At 41.9% G+C, this 18396-nt stretch overlaps 1 protein-coding gene across 2 annotated transcripts in view; it reads left to right on the top strand.

Moving 5' to 3' along the window:
• LOC120018087 (von Willebrand factor A domain-containing protein 5A-like) overlaps nt 1-5095 on the top strand; it is a 44427-nt gene extending 39332 nt beyond the window's left edge. For both annotated transcript variants that reach the window (XM_038961065.1, XM_038961064.1), the window contains 5 exons: nt 325-542; nt 764-901; nt 2325-2482; nt 4236-4359; nt 4637-5095. In XM_038961065.1, coding sequence (XP_038816993.1) covers nt 325-542; nt 764-901; nt 2325-2482; nt 4236-4359; nt 4637-4716 — 718 coding nt within the window. In that variant the 3' untranslated portion in view covers nt 4717-5095. The remainder of the gene's footprint in view (nt 1-324; nt 543-763; nt 902-2324; nt 2483-4235; nt 4360-4636) is intronic.
• Nucleotides 5096-18396: the final 13301 nt, after the last annotated feature.

Raw genomic sequence — 18396 nt, 5'->3', positions numbered from 1 at the left:
TATAGTTCTGTAGGTACCCCCATCTTATCATCGACCCTCCTCTCCCACACTCCACTGTCTTAATCTCTCCTCTCCCACACTCCACCGTCTTAATCTCTCTATCCCTCCTCTCCCACACTCAACTGTCTTAATCTCTATATCCCTCCTCTCCCCCACTCCACTGTCTTAATCTCTCTATCCCTCCTCTCCCACACTCCACTGTCTTAATCTCTATATCCCTCCTCTCCCCCACTCCACTGTCTTAATCTCTCTGTCCCTCCTCTCCCACATCTAACTCTTATCTCTCTCTTTCCTCTACCTCTTCTCTCTATCCCTCCTCTCCAGAATGACCGTCCACAGGCTGGGTGCTCGAACCCTGATCCAATCCCTGGAGGTGGAAGAGAGAGAGCAGGATGGTGAGAAGGAGGGAGTGAAAGAGAAGGTGATAGAGCTCAGCGTCCAATCAGGAGTGAGCAGTGCCTTTACTGCCTTCATCGCTGTCCACAAAGGAGATGGAGAGGCCCTGCATGGACAGCTGCTACGCAGACAAGTCCCGACGCCAAGTGAGTGAGTGTTTGTGTGACGGGGAGAGGCTGTGCAAGGAAATTATTTTATGCAGATATGTAAACAGCGCTAAATAAATGGTAACCGCGAGCTGAAGTGTCTCAAACTGTGCCCCCTGCACGTGTAAGACGGAATCCTCATTGTTTAGTCATTAATGTGTTCGGTGCGTGTACCTTCATGTTTGTAACCCAGTGACCTGTGTTTTTCCCTTCTTTCTCAGTGTTGTATCACAGCCCCATGCCCAAGATGATGTTGTGTGATATGGCTCAGTGCAGCCCCATGCCCATGATGATGGGGTGTAGTCTGCAGATGAAAATGAGGTCCCCAGTCAAGTTAAAGTTGAGCAAAAAGAGTAAAGGTCAGCACCGAGTCTATTTGTTTAAGAAACAAGTTACATGTCTCTATTTCAATATGCTTACGTATCACTATTATGAGTTAATACTAAACCCTGTTAATATGATCCCTGTTCAGTTGTATTAAGATTGTGATCTTATGGGTTCATGTTTAAAGTCTGCATGTTTTGAATAAACTACATGTTTTATTCATTTCAGGGTTAATTCAAATAATTCAATTTTACAAAATGTGTATTGACACATTTCATAACTTTTACAGAAATGTTAGAATCAACATTGTTAATGTTGAATTATATAAAACGCAACATGCAACAATTTTAATAGATTTTACGGAGTTACAGTTCATATGAGGAAACCAGTCAATTTTAAATGCATCTAATATATTGATTTTACATGACTGGGAATATAGATATGCATCTGTTGGTCACAGATGCCTTTAAAAAAAAATGGGCCTCAGGATATCGTCACGGTATTTTTGTGCATTCAAATTGCCATCGATAAAATGCAATTGTGTTCGTTGTCCGTAGCATATGCCTGCCCGTACCATAACCCCCACTGCCACCATGGGAAACTCTGTTCACAACGTTGACATCAGCAAATCACTCACCCACACAACGCCATACACGTGGTCTGCAGGTTGTGAGGCCGTTTGGACGTACTGCCAAATTTTCTTAAACGGCGTTGGAGGTGGCTTATGGTAGAGAAATTAACATTCAAATATCTGGCAACAGCTCTGGTGGACATTCCTGCAGTCAGCATGACAATTGCATGCTCCCTCAACTTGAGACATCTGTGGAGTTGTATGAAAAAAACTGCACATTTATTGTCCCCAACACAAGGTTCACCTGTGTAATGATCATGCTGTTTAATCAGCTTCTTGATATGCCACACCTGTCAAGTGGATGGATTATCTTGGCAAAGGGGAAATTCTCACTATCAGGGATGTAAACCAATTTGTGCACGACATTTTATTTGAGCTTACCAAATATTTCCGGCATCTTTTATTTCTGCTCATGAAACATGGGACCAACACTTTACATGTTGCGTTTATATTTTTGTTCAGTGTATTTTGGGTAGAAGTACTGTAATGTTGAATTGTGATCTTTAATAGATAGACTTTTGTTAGTGGGAATGTACGACACTAACATAAACAATTTTAAGGGTTAATGTCTGTGTTAACCTAATTCCAAATACCTGTTATTCACATGGGAATTGTAACACTGTTTGATGCTCCTCAGTGTTCTATTTATTGTGATTGTATTACTCAAGCACAGCACAAGGATTTTACCGCAACTGTTAGGATTCTGGTTAGGGTTAGGGTGACCCAGTTAGCCACTGGCGCTATAATGGAACAGTTAAGGTATTAGGTATGTAATCATTTAGATAATTTGTAACTGTTCTAACCATTAAGTTGTCCAATCCCATTAGACTTTGACTCTCCAGCCCCAACCTCTAAGCCTGTGAGGGACCCTCTCCTCCAGCTGATCTCCCTTCAGAAGGCCTCTGGTTCCTGGGTCCTGGAGGCAGGGTTGGCTGAGGTGCTGGCGAAGACTGAGGAGGAGGTGTCCAAGCCAAAGCCTGCACAGGTAGGTCCACAGAAATAAACAGATGCCAGGGTTTTTCTTTGTTTTTACTATTTTCTACATTTTAGAATAATAGACAAGACATAAACACTATGAAATAACACATGGAATCATGTAGTAACCATAAGTGTTAAACAAATCAAAATATATTTTAAATTCTTCAAAGTAGCCACCCTTTGCCTTGATGACAGCTTTGCACACTCTTGGAATTCTCTCAACCAGCTTCACCTGGAATGATTTTCCAACAGCATGTAAGGAGTAACCACATATGCTGAGCACTTGTTGGCTGCTTTTCCTTCACTCTGCGGTCCAACTCATCCTTAACCATCTCAATTGGGTTGAGGTTGGGTGATTGTGAAGGCCAGGTCATCTGATGCAGCACTCCATCTCTCTTCTTCTTGGTCAAATATCCCTTACACAGCCTGGAGGTGTGTTGGGTCATTGTCCTGTTAAAAAACAAATTATACTCCCACTAAGCGCAAACCAGATGGGATGGCGTATCGCTGCAGAATGCTGTGCTAGCCATGCTGGTTAAGTGTGCCTTCAATTCTAAATAGATCAGACCGTGTCACCAGCAAAGCACCATCACACCCCCTCCATGCTTCACGGTGGGAACCACACATGCGGAGATCATCCGTTCATCTACTCTGCGTTTCACAAAGACCCGCCGGTTGGAACCAAACATCTCAAATTTGGATTCATCAGACCAAAAGACAGATTTCCACCGGTCTAATGTCCATTGCTCGTGTTTCTTGGCCCAAGCAAGTCTCTTCTTCTTATTGGTGTCCTTCAGTAGTGGTTTCTTTGCAGCAATTCGACCATGAAAGCCGGATTCACGCAGTCTCCTCTGAACAGTTGATGTTGAGATGCGTCTGTTACTTGTACTCTGTGAAGCATTTATTTGGGCTGCAATTTCTGAGGCTGGTAACTCTAATGAACTTATCCTCTGCAGCATAGGTAACTCTGGGTCTTCCTTTCCTGTGGCGGTCCTCATGAGAACTATTTTCATCATAGCGCTTGATGGTTTTTGTAACTGCACTTGAAGAAACTTTAAAAGTTCTTGAAATTTTCCAGATTGACCCTCTTTCATGTCTTAAAGTAATGACGGACTGTTGTTTCTCTTTGCTTATTTGAGCTTTTCTTGCCATAATATGGACTTGGTATTTTACCAAATAGGGCTGTCTTCTGTATACCACCCCTACCATGTCACAACACAACTGATTGGCTCAAACGCATTAAGAAGGAAATAAATTTCACAATTTCACTTTTAACAAGGCTCACCTGTTCATTGAAATGCATTCCAGGTGACTACCTCATGAAGCTGGTTGAGAGAATGCCAAGAGTGTGCAAAGCTGTGATCAAGGCAAAGGGTGGCTACTTTGAAGAATCTCAAAAACAAATCAAAATATATTTTATGTTACTTTTTAGGTTACTACATGATTCCATATGTGTTATTCCATAGTTTTGATGTCTTCACTATTATTCTACAATGTAGAACGTAGTAAAAATAAAGAAAAACCCTTGAATGAAGAGGTGTGTCCAACCTTTTTAACTGATACTGTATATTATGAGCATGCTGCAAGATGATGCACTCAGAGTATCTGCACGTGCACTCTATAGAAAGACCATCAGCTCTGGACAAAAGCATGATGAACATTGAATTGAATGTCCCCATGATACCCATGTCTCAGTGTCCTTATTTTCTGTTTCTCTCTCCATCTGTCTGTCTCTCGCTCTCACTCTCTCCCTCACTCAGGTGGACCAGGAGGTGTGGGCCACAGTTCTAGCCCTGGTATGGCTCTATGGTTTCAAGATGGAGGCTCAGGAGGAGTGGCAGTTTCTGGCCATGAAGGCAGTATCATGGATCCAGGATCAGAAAGGTAGCTATAGCTTACTCTCATAGTCCTGGCAACTCTTGTCCTTCATCTTCCCTGATTGGAAAGAAATTGTTTAGGTGAAACTAATTTCCTAGTAGGAATCTACCATACTGTATTACTTAAATGACAAATATATTTACATTTTGAGTATTATCATTCACAATACAATGTTGGTGGTATTTTGTCTTCAAACAAGTGTTCCAGATACATTGTGCCAATCCTTGCCACCATGATGCTACAGTATAATGATGCCTGTCCTGGTGATGTTGTGTGTTTTCAGCGACCAGTGTGTCCGAGTGTGTCCAGGCTGGAAATAACCTTCTGGGTTGCCAAGTGCAGAAAGACACCCTGGGGCTCTGACATGTTCACCCTCCCAGTCCTCTCTCTGTCCCCCATACACCTGCTACTCTACCTGGGGTGAGATATACACGCAACCCTGCCTGCTCCTAGTCCCCTCCTCCAAGCAAACTGGTGGAGCTAGCAACTGTACTCGCCTGAACAAGCCTAATTATCAACCTCTTACCTATATTAGCCTATTGTCATTTACTGTTGGGACACTTATGTATCTCAATGTATTGGTTGTTATTAACATATCAACATTCATCTACGTGTTACATATACAGCTGTACTTGTTAGACTTTGCTTTGGTTATCAATTCCATATAGACTACTGGAAACAATGTGTATGCAGTACTTGTCATCACTAACCAAAATGCTTGATAAAAGGCCTTATTATTGTATGTATGCATTATCCACATATATGAGGCCAAATGCATGCAGGGAGAAGTTGTGGATAATATGAAAAGCCAAATGAGTGCCTATCCGGGTGCCTTTACTGTGTGATCATGTAACACTTTCTCTGTATTCATGTAATTCCTCATATACACTACCGTTCAAAAGTTTGAGGTCACTTAAATATTTTCTATTTTTTTTTAAAGAAAAGCACATTTTTGTCCATTTAAAATAACATCAAATTGATCAGAAATAGTGTAGACATTGTTAATGTTGTAAATGACTATTGTAGTTGGAAACGGCTGATTTTTAATGAAATATCTACATAGGCGTATAAAGGTCCATTATCAGCAACCATCACTCCTGTGTTCCAATGGCACATTGTGTTAGCTAATCCAAGTTTATAATTTTAAAAGGATAATTGATCATTAGAAAACCCTTTTCCAATTATGTTAGCACAGCTGAAAACTGTTGTGCTGATTTTAAAGAAGCAATAAAACTGGCCTTCTTTAGTCTAGCTGAGTATTTCTAAGTTACCCCAAACTTTTGAACGGTAGTGTACACCACCGGTCAAAAGTTTGGACACCCCTACTCATTCAAGGGTTTTTATTTATTTTTACTATTTTCTACATTGTACAATAATGAATAATGAAGACATCAAAACTATGAATTAACACATGGAATCATCTAGTTACAATAAAAGTGTTAAACAAATCACAATGTGAGATTTTTCAAAGTAGCCACCCTTTGCCTTGATGACAACTTTGCACACTCTTGGCATTCTCTCAACCAGCTTCACCTGGAATGCTTTTCCAACAGTCTTGAAGGACTTCCCACATATGCTGAGCACTTGTTGGCTGCTTTTCCTTCACTGCGGTCTGACTCATCCCAAACCCTCTCAATTTGGTTGAGGTCTGGGGATTTTGGAGGCCAGGTCATCTGATGCAGCACTCCATCACTATCATCCTTGTTAAAATAGCCCTTACACAGCCTGGCGGTCTGTTGTGTCATTGTCCTGTTGAAAAACAAATGATAGTCCCACTAAACCCAAACCAGATGGCATAACCAGCATTCTGCAGCGATAAGTGTTTCTTAAATTCTAAATAAATCACAGACAGTGTCACCAGCAAAGCACCCCCACATCATAACACCTCCTCCATGCTTTACGGTGGGAAATACACATGCGGAGATCATCCGTTCACCCACACCGCGTCTCACAAAGACACAGCTGTTGGAACCAAAAATCCAGACCAAAGGACAAATTTCCACCGGTCTCATGTCCATTGCTCGTGTTTCTTGGCCCAAGCAAGTCTCTTCTTCTCATTGGTGTTCTTTAGTAGTGATTTTCTTTGCAGCAATGCGACCATAAAGGCCCGATTCACACAGTATCCTCTGAACAGTTGATGTTGAGATGTGTCTGTTACTTGAACTCTGAAGCATTTATTTGGGCTGCAATTTCTGATGTTAACTCTAATGAACTTATCCTCTGCAGCAGAAGTAACTCTGGGTCTTCTATTCCTGTGGTGGTCCTCATGAGAGCCAGTTTCATCATAGCGCTTGATGTTTTTTTGCGACTGCATCCCCCCCACCTTGTCACAACACAACTGATTGGCTCAAACGCATTAAGAAGGAAATTAAAATTAACTTTTAACAAGGCACACCTGTTCATTGAAATGCATTCCAGGTGACTACCTCATGAAGCTGGTTGAGAGAATGCCAAGAGCGTGCAAAGCTGTCATCAAGGCAAAGGGTGGCAACTTTGAAGAATCTCAAATATATTTAGATTTGTTTAACACTTTTTTGGTTACTACATGATTCCATATGTGTTATTTCATAGTTTTGATGTCTTCACTATTATTCTACAATGTAGAAAATAGTCAAAATAAAGAAAAACCATGAATGAGTAGGTGTTCTAAAACTTTTGACCGGTATCGTACGACTTCACTTGATAAAAATGGATCATAATCTACATCTTTATTGGTCATTGTATCTATTTTCTTAATGACTCCACTCGGTTCCTTCTGCATTGAACCGACGTCAGGAGTTACCAACCCCTCCTGGGGAGCCACTGGGTGACCGGCTTTTGAACACACCTGATTAATAGGGTCCATGAGGAGTGTTACAGTAGGTCCCTCCTGATGAGGAAGAGTAGGCTAGAAGACAACTTTTAACAAACACTATATATACACAAAAGTATTTGTGTATTTTCAAATTAGCGGATTCGGCTGTTTCAGCCACACCCGTTGCTGGCAGTTGTATAAAATCGAGCAGACAGACATGCAATCTCCATAGGAAAATATTAGCAGTAGAATGGCCTTACTGAAGAGCTGAGTGACTTTCAATGTGGCACCGTCATAGGATAGAGCTGCTCCAGTCAACCATAAGTGCTGTTATTGTGAAGTGGAAATGTCTTGGAGCAGCAACAGCTCTGCCAGGAAGTGGTAGGCCACACAAGCTCACAGAACGGGACCGCCGAGTGCTGAAGCGCTTAGCGTGTAAAAATTGTCTGTCTTCTACTGGAACAGTCGCTACCGAAATACAAACTGCCTCTGGAAGCAATGTCAGCACAAGAACTGTTCCTCGGGAGCTTCATGAAATGGGTTTCCATGGCCAAGCAGCCGCACACAAGCCTAAGATCACCATGCGCAATGCCAAGCGTTGGCTGAAGTAGTGTAAAGCTCGCCACCATTGGACTCTGGTGCAGTGGAAATGAGTTCTCTGGAGTGATGAATCACACTTCATCTGGCAGTCTGACGGACGAATCTGGGTTTAGCGGATGCCGGGAGAACACTACCTGCCCGACTGTATAATGCCAACTGTAAAGTTGGATGGAGGAGGAATAATGGTCTAGGGCTGTTTTTCATGGTTCGGGCTAGACCACTTAGTTACAGTGAAGGAAAATCTTAACGCTACAGCATAAACTACATTCTAGACCAGGTATTCCCAAACTTGGGTACGCGCAATGCCGTCGGGGGTACGCCAAATAAAAATGTGATTCACATTAAAAAATAAAAAATGTATCTTCACATTTTCAAACAGTACATTTATATTTTCCAACAGGGCTATACATTTGGGTGAGTTTTTTTTTTCTTGCCTGAGTAGCCTCGTTTCACTGCCAAAAATTGTATTAAACCATCTAGTGTTCAGCAAAATAACAACACAAAATCAAATACAGGTAGCCTAGTCAAATAATTAACATTCAATCTCATTAACTGTTACTCTCTCACGGGAAACCTTCACTCTTACGCAGATATTTAGAAACGAAACATGACCATTTTAAAAACAAGCCACGAGTTTTTTGAGTGAGAAAAAAGACGACTTTCGAGTAGTAAGACCTATAAAAGCAACAGATGCATTAATAAGAAGGGGCTATATGGGTCTTATATGGTGAGCTACAGAGTGGCTATGACAGGCAAGCCCCATACTATTGTGGAAGACTAATTCTTCCTGCTGCCGCGGTTATGGCTGGGACAATGCTGGAGGAAAAGGCCCAAAAAACTATACAAACAATGCCTTCATCAAACGACACTGTTTCACAATGCATCAGTGACATGGCAGGAGATGTTTTGAAACAATTACTGCTTTGCATACAAGCCAGTGAATAATATGCGTTACAGCTGGATGAGTCAACAGATGTAGTGGGCCTGGCACAGGACCTGGTATATGTCTGTTACGTTTATGGGGGGTCAATTAAGGAAGACATCCTCTTCCGCAAACCACTGGAAACCAGGACAACATGAGAGGATATTTTTAAAGTACTAGACAGCTTTGTGACATCAAATGGACTTTGGTGGTCAAGATGTGTTGGTATCTGTACTGATGGGGCAAAAGCCATGACAGGGAGACATAGTGGAGTGGTAACGCGCATGCAAGCAGTTACTCCCGACACCACTTGGGAATGCCTGACAGCTTGAAAAACGTTTTGAACACGACAGTGAAAATGGTTAACTTTGTTAAAGCAAGGCCCCAGAACTCTCATGTATTTTCTGCATTATGCAATGATGTGCAATGACCATGTAACGCTTTTACAACATACAGAAGTGCGCTGGTTATCAAGGGGCAAAGTATTGAAGTGGTGGAAGTGGTGTTGGAGGGCCAGTAGGAGGCACTCTTTCCTCTGGTCTAAAAAATATCCCAATGCCCTAGGGCAGTGATTGGGGATACTGCCCTGTGTAGGGTGCCGTCTTTCGGGATGGGACGTTAAACGGGTGTCCTGACTCTCTGAGGTCATTAAAGATCCCATGGCACTTATCGTAAGAGTAGGGGTGTTAACCCTGGTGTCCTGGCTAAATTCCCAATCTGGCCCTCAAACCATCATGGTCACCTAATAATCCCCAGTTTACAATTGTCTCAATCATTCCCCTCCTCTCCCCTGTAACTATTCCCCAGGTCGTTGCTGTAAATGAGAACGTGTTCTCAGTCAATTTACCTGGTAAAATAACTGAAAAATAAAATAACAGATTTTTTATTTTTTTTATTTACACGTTTTTAAAAAATAATTGAAGAACGAGCTTAAAGTTTTCTTTACTGACCATAATTTTCACTTGTCTCACCGCTTACATGATGATGAGTTTCTCACACGACTGGCCTATCTGGGTGATGTTTTTTTCTCGCCTGAATGATCTGAATCTAGGATTACAGGGACTCTCCACAACTAAATTCAATGTGCGGGACAAATTTGAGGCTATGATTAAGAAGTTGGAGCTATTTTCTGTCTGCCTTAACAAGTACAACACACAGGTCTTTCCATCATTGTATGATTTATTTTGTGTGCAAATGAACTCAAGCTTACGGACAATGTCAAATGTGATATAGCGAAGCACCTGAGTGAGCTGGGTGTGCAATTACGCAGGTACTTTCCCGAAACGGACGACATAAACAACTGGATTCGTTATCCTTTTCATGCCCTGCCTCCAGTCCACTTACTGATATCTGAACAAGAAAGCCTCATTGAAATTGCAACAAGCGGTTCTGTGAATATTGAAATTAATCAGAAGCCACTGCCAGATTTCTGGATAGGGCTGCGCTCAGAGTATCCTGCCTTGGCAAATTGTGCTGTTAAGACAGTGATGCCCTTTGCAACCACGTACCTATGTGAGAGTGGATTTTCGGCCCACACTAGCATGAAAACTAAATACAGGCACAGACTGTGTGTGGAAAATAATTGAAGACAGACTCTCCAATACAACCCAACATTGCAGAGTTATGTGCATCATTTCAAGCACACCCTTCTCATTAACCTGTGGTGAGTTATTCACAATGTTTGATGATCAAATAAGGTTTTATATGTAAGATGGCTAAATAAAGAGCAAAATTATTGATTATTATTATTTGTGCCCTGGTCCTATAAGAGCTCTTGGTCACTTCCCACGAGCTGGGTTGTGACAAAAACACACTAATTCTTATGTTTAATAAATGTATCGTATAGTGTGTGTGTGGCAGGCTTACAATGATGGCAAACAACAATATTTGAGAGTGTGCTGACCCTGGTGCTAGAGGGGGTTACAGAACTATAGAACAATAAAAAGTTTGGGAACCACTGTCCTAGACGATTCTGTGCTTCCAACTTTGTGGCAACAGTTTGGGGAAGGCCCTTTCCTGTTTCGGCATGACAATGCCCCCATGCACAAAGCATACAGAAATGGTTTGTCAAGATCACTGTGGAAGATCTTGTCTAGCCTGCACAGATCCCTGACCTCAACCCTATTGGGATGAATTGGAAAGCCGACTGCGAGCCAGTGTGTGAAATGGCTAGCTAGTTAGCAGGGTGTGCGCTAATAGCGTTTCAATCGGTGACATCACACACTCTGAGACCTTGAAGTAGTTGTTTCCCTGCGGATTTTGTGGAGCGATAGGTAACGATGCTTCGAGGGTGTCGGTTGTTGATGTGTGTAGAGGATCCCTGGTTCAAGCCCAGGTAGGGGCGGAAGGAAGACTGTTCCTTCCGCCCCTAGGCCTAATCAGACAACATCAGTGCCCGACCTCACTAATGCTCGTGGCTGAATCGAAGCAAGTCGCCACCTCAATGTTCCAACATCTAGTGGAAAGCCTTCCCAGAAGAGTGGAGGCTTTTATAGCAGCAAAGGGGGACCAACTCATTAATACCCATGATATATATTTTTTACATTACTAGTCACTTAGTGGACACTCTTATCCAGAGTGACTTACAGGAGCAATTAGGGTTAAGTGCCTTGCTCAAGGGTACACCGACATATTTTTTTCACCTACTCGGGGATTTGAACCAGCGACCTTTTCGTTACTAGCCCAACGCTCTTAACCACTAGGCCAATTCTGACATTTTGGAATGAGATGTTTGACGAGCAGCTGTCCACATACTTTTGGTCATGAGTATTGGTCAATGTGTTATGATAATTGAAGACAGAATTATTCAGAGACATCATACTATGTAAACTTCCCAGTTCCTTTACCGTATCCCGAGCAGCTCACCAACCATCCTACTTGTTGCTTAGTAAAACTGGACCTCTTTCCCCAACTATAGGTGCAAGACAGGAAAACATCTGTACTACAGTGGCTATGTCGCTCCTGCCCTATAGGGCGAACTGGTTTATTTGGCATCGGCCTCTGTCTCTGAGCTCTATTGCCATTTGCCACGTAATCTCCCGAGTGCAGAGCATATGCAGAGTTCATATGCTAGTCGGAACTAGAAAACGTGGAAATGTCAGACTTGCTAACTGGTTGTAGTTATATACGTGCCGTGTACATGGTTAGCAAGTGGGTAAATGTCCGAGTTTCCTAGCTCCGACTAGCACGTGAAAGCGGCAATAGGCATAGGTACAAGGGGCGGATTGCGTAGCAGAGGAACACGAGCCTGTCGGAACCGGAGAACACACGGGCAAGATTTTAGAGGATACAAGTTCATGGGAGAGATTATTTTAGTTTCCCTTGCAAAAACAAAACATTGAAACGTGGATGTTGTTGATTAAGTAGGTAAGTGAAAGTAACGCTAATTAGGTTAGCTACTGTAGTTATATTTTCGACTGGTAGAGGTGGCGCAAGTATGTGCCAGTGTCGTTATGGCTAGCTACAGAATTCTAGCTAACATTAGGGGATTAGCTAGCTCGCAAACGTTTAGTTTTTGACGTTGAAGTTCTTAACGTAGCTAGTTCCTATATCAGGCTAATAATTATTTAAATATACCCTGATGCCAAATGTTTACATTATCGCATATGTTAGTCGGTCACATGTTGAGCTTGTACTTCTTCGTGGCTTCATGCACTGTTTGACTGACTTGGGCTTAGCAACACTGCCCAAATTCGTTGAACAATCAATCAACCAAATAACTACGTGAAATGACACTTGTATATGGTTGCATGATCATCGGTTTGCATTCCTGTCGACTACCTGTGGATCTTCCTCGTCGAGAAAACCGAAGATTAGGCGAACTAGTTTAATACTAACGTTACGTATGCATGAACATAAACTGTAGCTATTGGATTCAACATGCTGTTCACATATTAAACTCAGCAAAAAGAGAACGTCCCTTTTTCAGGACCCTGTCTTTAAAAGATCATTCGTAAAAAAGGGACACATTATTCCATTTCTGTTAGTCACATGTCTGTGGAACTTGTTCAGTTTGGAAAAGGGAAGTTGGATTAATGGGTGTGATAAGGAAGGGCAGAGCTGTTTAGAATTCTTCAGGAAAGATCTGACTGGGGTGATTGTGTTCTGTAGTCCAGTAGGCTTTATTTATCAGATTTTTTTTTTTACACTGTTTACATTTGATTAAAAAATGCAGTAATATCAGTTGGCACAATATAGAACAATAACCTAATGTATTTGCATCACAACATGGCCAATGTTGGGCCAATCCATATGAAATCCTGGGTCTGATGCATGTCCATGATGCCAAAAAAGCCTGTCCACTTTAAAAACGTTCACCAGCCCATTTATATTCTGACAGAGGGATGGATGTTAGACATTTTGACTGTTCAGTACTAAAAAAAAAGACGGTATTTTTTAGAACAGAAGGCCAGCACAGAAAAAATTATGCATTTATCTATACAAAAAAATATAAATGCAACAATTTTATTGAGTTACAGTTCATATAAGGAAATCAGTCAATTTTAAATAAATTCCTTAGGCTGTAATCTATAGATTTCACATGACTGGGCAGTGGCGCAGCCATGGGTGGGCTTGAGAGGGCATAGGCCCACCCACTTGGGAGGCGGGCCCAGCCAATCATAATAGTTTCCCCCACAAAAGGGCTTTATTACAGACAGAAACACTCCTCAGTTTCATCAGCTGGTGAAGAAGCCGAATGTGGAGGTCCTGGGTTGGCGTGGTTACAAGTGGTCTGCTGTTGTAAGGCCGGTTGGACGCACCGCCAAATTCTCTAAAATGACGGAGGCGGCTTATGGTAGTGAAATGAACATTAAATTATCTGGCAACAGCTCTGGTGGACATTCCTGCAGTCAGCATGCCAATTGCACGCTCCCTCCAACATGAGACATCTTTGGCATTGTGTTGTGTGACAAAACTGCACATTTTAGTGGCCTTTTATTGTCCCCAACACAAGGTGCACCTATAATGATCATGCTGTTTAATCAGCATATTGATATGCCACACCTGTCAAATGGATGGATTATCTTGGCAAAGGAGAAATGCTTACTAACAGGGATGTAAGCAAATTTGTGCACAATCTGAGAGAAATAAGCTTTTTGTGCGTATGGAACATTTCTGGGATCTTTTATTTCAGCTCATGAAACATGGGACTAACATTTTACATGTTGCGTTTTTATATTTTTGTTCAGTATATATGCCAACAGTGCAACAATGCCTAATTTATCATAACCATTACAGATAATGAATCCTAATTGCTAAATTGCCTATTATATAGTCAATAAAAAGTGCCATTTTAAGATTAATTTATTGAAACAGTAATATCAACTGGTTATATTAGTGCGTTTGGAAAGTATTCAGACCCCTTCACTTTTTCCACCTTTTTGTTACGTTACAGCCTTACTTTAAAATGTATTTAAACATTTGTTTTATCTCAATCTACACACAACTCCCCATAATTACAAAGCAAAAACTGGTTTTAGAAAATATTTGCAAATGTATTAAATTTTTTTTAAACTGATCACATACAAAAGTATTCGAACCCTTTACTCAGTACTTTGTTGAAGCACCTTTTGGCAACGATTACAGCCTCAAGTCTTCTTGGGTATGACGCTACAAGCATGGCACACCTGTATTTGGGGAGTTTCATTCTTCTCTGCAGATCCTCAAGCTCTGTCAGGTTGGATGGGGAGCGTCGCTACACAGCTATTTTCATGTCTCTCCAGGGATGTTCGATCGGGTTCAAGTCCAGGCTCTGGCGGGGCCACTCAAGGACTTTCAGAGACTTGTCCCAAAGCCACTCCTGTGTTGTCTTGGCTGTGTGCTTAGGGTCCTTGTCCTGTTGGGAGGTGAATCTTTGCCCCCAGTCTGAGGTCCTGAGTGCTCTGGAGCAGGTTTTCATCAAGGATCTCTCTGTGCTTTGCTCTGTTCATATTTTCCTTGATCCTGACTAGTCTCCCAGTTCCTGCTGCTGGAAAACATCCCCACAGCATGATGCCGCCACCACCATGCTTCACCATAGGGATAGTATTGGTGATGAGAGGTGCCTGGTTGCCTCCAGATGTGACACTTGGCATTCAGGCCAGATAGTTCAATTTAGGTTTCATCAGACCAGAGAATCTTGTTTCTCATGAGAGTAATTTAGGTCCCTTTTGGCAAACTCCAAGCGGGTTGTCATGTGCCTTTTACTGAGGAGTGGCTTCCATCTGGCCACTCTACCATAAAGGCCTGATTGGTGGAGTGCTGCAGAGATGGTTGTCCTTCTGGAAGGTTCTCGCATCTACACAGAGGAGCTCTGTCAGAGTGACCATCAGGTTCTTGGTCACCTTCCTGACCAAGGCCCTTCTCTCCTGATTGCTTAGTTTGGCCGGGCGGCCAGCTTTAGGAAGAGTCTTGGTGGTTCCAAACTTCTTCCATTTAAGAAAGATGGAGGCTACTGTATTCTTTGGGACCTTCAATGCTGCATACATTTTTTTTGGTACCCTTCCCCGCATCTGTGCCTCGACACAATCCTGTCTCGGAGTTGTACGGACAATTCCTTCGACCTCTTTGCTTGGTTTTTGCTCTGACATGCACTGTCAACTCTGGGACCTTATATAGACAGGTGTGTGCCTTTTTTCTAAATCATGTCCAATCAATTTAATTTACCACCGGTGGACTTCAGTCAAGTTGTAGAAACAGCTCAAGTATGATCAATGGAAACAGGATGCACCTGAGCTCAATTTCAAGTCTCATAGCAAAGGGTCTGAATACTTATGTAAAATAAGGTATTTGTTTTTTATATCAATATTATAATGAATTTCTAAAATCCTGTTTTTGTGTGTGTGTGTGTAATGGCGCTTGCTTGTAGAAGTCTATGGCTGTGCAATGGCATAGCCTTGTCTTGTTATTTTAGCTGACAAGATGCTCTAATTTCCCTGAGCCCTTATCACAGTCAAGACACCTATTTTATAGTTTATATGATTGTGTGTGTGTGTGTGTGTATATATATATATATATATATATATATATATATATATATATATATATATATATATATATATATATATATATATATATATATATATATATACAATTATGGGAAGTGATGCGCATCTCAGGTCTAGAACAGTTATTCTCAGTGATCTTTTGATACGGGCTCCAAAAAAATATATATTTATATACACAGATGTTTGATTTAGTTTATTCTGCCTGTTCTTTGGAATTTTCAAAATGGATGAACAATTTCACATTGAAACTGCATGGGGATGAATTACGACCACGGCATCTGTTTGGTGAGTAGGCCTAGGCTTAATGACTCTGATAAATACGCTGTTTGTCTTTATCAAACTGTTTTGCGTATTTTTAATGTGGAATCTGTCAGTTTAGGGGGTTATAGCCTAGGCTAACCAATTCCAACGCCTCATGTCCACCAGATAAGTCTAACTCTTTGCGTTCTTGTGTAAGTCATTCCGCAACGCTACATTGGGGATGCCGCACTAGGCTGCGGTGTGTCCTGTGAACCGCATGCCTTCAATATTTTCAACTCGTGCGTTGCTTTACTGTACGGTGATGCAAACGGAAGTACACACACAGACTTTAACTAGCTAGCTTTTAGCTAATTGAAAGCAAAGCACATGTATGGAAAATGTGGGTTCGTCAGTTGCCACAAAGTTATAAACCCCACCTATTTCTAAAATGTATCTAATTAAAATCTGAATTTAAACCTTAACCACACTGCTAACCTTATGCCTAACCTTAAATGAAGACCAAAAAGCATATTTTTGTTTTTAATGTATCTTTACAATATAGCCAATTTTGGCATTGTCTGTGGTAACTAGTGATAACTGCAAAGTAGCCTAAGTGGAAAATGTATTTCAGCTTGTTGTTGGAACACCTAACTCCCTACTTCAGTCAACCAGTCCATTTGGAATTTGTGTTAAAACTTGTCATTTGGCAAGGAATGTAGCTGGTTTATCCCATCAGTAGGATATGTAATTATAGGCATTTCTGTATGACTAATGGGAGCTTGTGTGTAGAGGGAACGCAAGGGAATTTAGGGCAAACTGTTTGACTTGGTTTCTTTTTAGTTGTGCCCCGCGAATGCACATATACAAATGGAACACTAGAGTCAATAATAATAGTTTGACATCTATTTGAGTACTCAATTACCAATGGCCATCCCTACAAGGGAGGGGACAATTCAATGCCAAACAATGAGCTAAAGACTAAACATCCTTCTGGAAATACCAGGGTTGTGTTCAATAGGGCACACTGAAAATCTAGATTGTTATTGTTGGAGAAGTGCAGGTAGTAAGAAGCCTACCTCCCCGTTTAATTATTCAGATAGTAGCCTACCTCCCAGTTTTTATTCACTTTGAAAACGTTTTCTTCTTATTGAACATGACCCGGGTCATCTACCTATCAGTCACTGCTGTGATATGAAAGACAGTCAATCTGAAGGAAGTAGTTTAATACGTCTGAGTGTGTGGAACTACTGCTGACTGGTTCAGACTCTCCCTGTCTGCAGCAACAGCCAAGAATGTTTCAGGCACTATGACACTGCTGAGTATTGAGATTGGGCCTCAGCCTGCACCAGTCTACCAGAATCCACGGTATATCATCCAGGAGAGATTAAAAATGACATGACGGCCTTGCGTATACAATGACAGAATTTACACCACATCACTTTATGTAGCCTGGAATGCAGCATCCAAGAGATGTCTTACTCAAAACCCATATTTACATAGTGTGAAGTGACTATGTAAATGTTGCTATACTAAAATGTCCTTGTTAGCGGATGGTGTTTTTTTGTTGTTTATTAAGTAACAACAACAATGTGCAGCCGTTCTGCTGCCCTGTGTTCGGTTGTCATAGTGACTGGTGTCATTTATTTTCTTCAGAGATCCTTCGGTGGAAGCGTTGCCATTAGACGTGCAGGGGGGAAACCAGGGGAGGATGAACTGTATAATGGTCATTTAGTAGCATTTTAGAACTGGTCATTTCTGACCACACTTGTGGTTTAGGATGATCCTTCATTTGGATTTGGCTAACTGTGTAATATAGATATGGTTAAGTAATGTAAAATATGGTTCTCTTGTCTCTCACTTAAGTCTTAGTCAGACTTAGCCCAAGGTACCAATAAACGAATGAAAATACATAGCCGTAGCCTGATTTGTATACTGTATGTTCTCTTCCTGGTCATAGGTGTGTGGTGTTGGCGAGCAAGTGGACCACTAATGACTGCACCGTCAGAACTGTAGAGGCAGTAACTGTCACTGCATCTGCAGGACTTGTCTGAGAGACTTGGCTGACCCTACGGAGTGTTGCAGTGTGCCTGCCCAGGGAGGGTGCCACCATGAGGCAGCTGAAGGGGAAGCCCAAGAAGGAGACGTCCAGGGACAAGAAGGAGCGTAAGGCGGCCATGCAGGAGGCCCGGTCGCAGGTGGCCACAGTGGTTCTACCCACGCTGGCTGTGGTGGTGCTGCTCATCGTAGTCTTCGTTTACGTAGCCACCATGCCCAGGGCCATAGAGTAGTGGCCGGTTCCACATACCTCCCCTTGGCCCTAACCCCTTGATGTTGCCATGTCTGTCGGGTCTTAATAGGTATAAGCAGTGTCAGCGTTCTCCAACCCTGTTCCTGGAGAGATACCTTCCTGTAGGTCTTCACTCCAACCCTAGTTGTAACTAACCTGATTCAGCCTATCAACTAGCTAATTATTAGAATCAGGTGTGCTAGATGAGGGTTGG

The sequence above is a fragment of the Salvelinus namaycush genome, chromosome 23, assembly GCF_016432855.1.
Source record: "Salvelinus namaycush isolate Seneca chromosome 23, SaNama_1.0, whole genome shotgun sequence".
Classification (NCBI taxonomy): Eukaryota; Metazoa; Chordata; class Actinopteri; order Salmoniformes; family Salmonidae; genus Salvelinus; species Salvelinus namaycush.
This window is presented reverse-complemented; position numbering and strand designations above follow the sequence as displayed.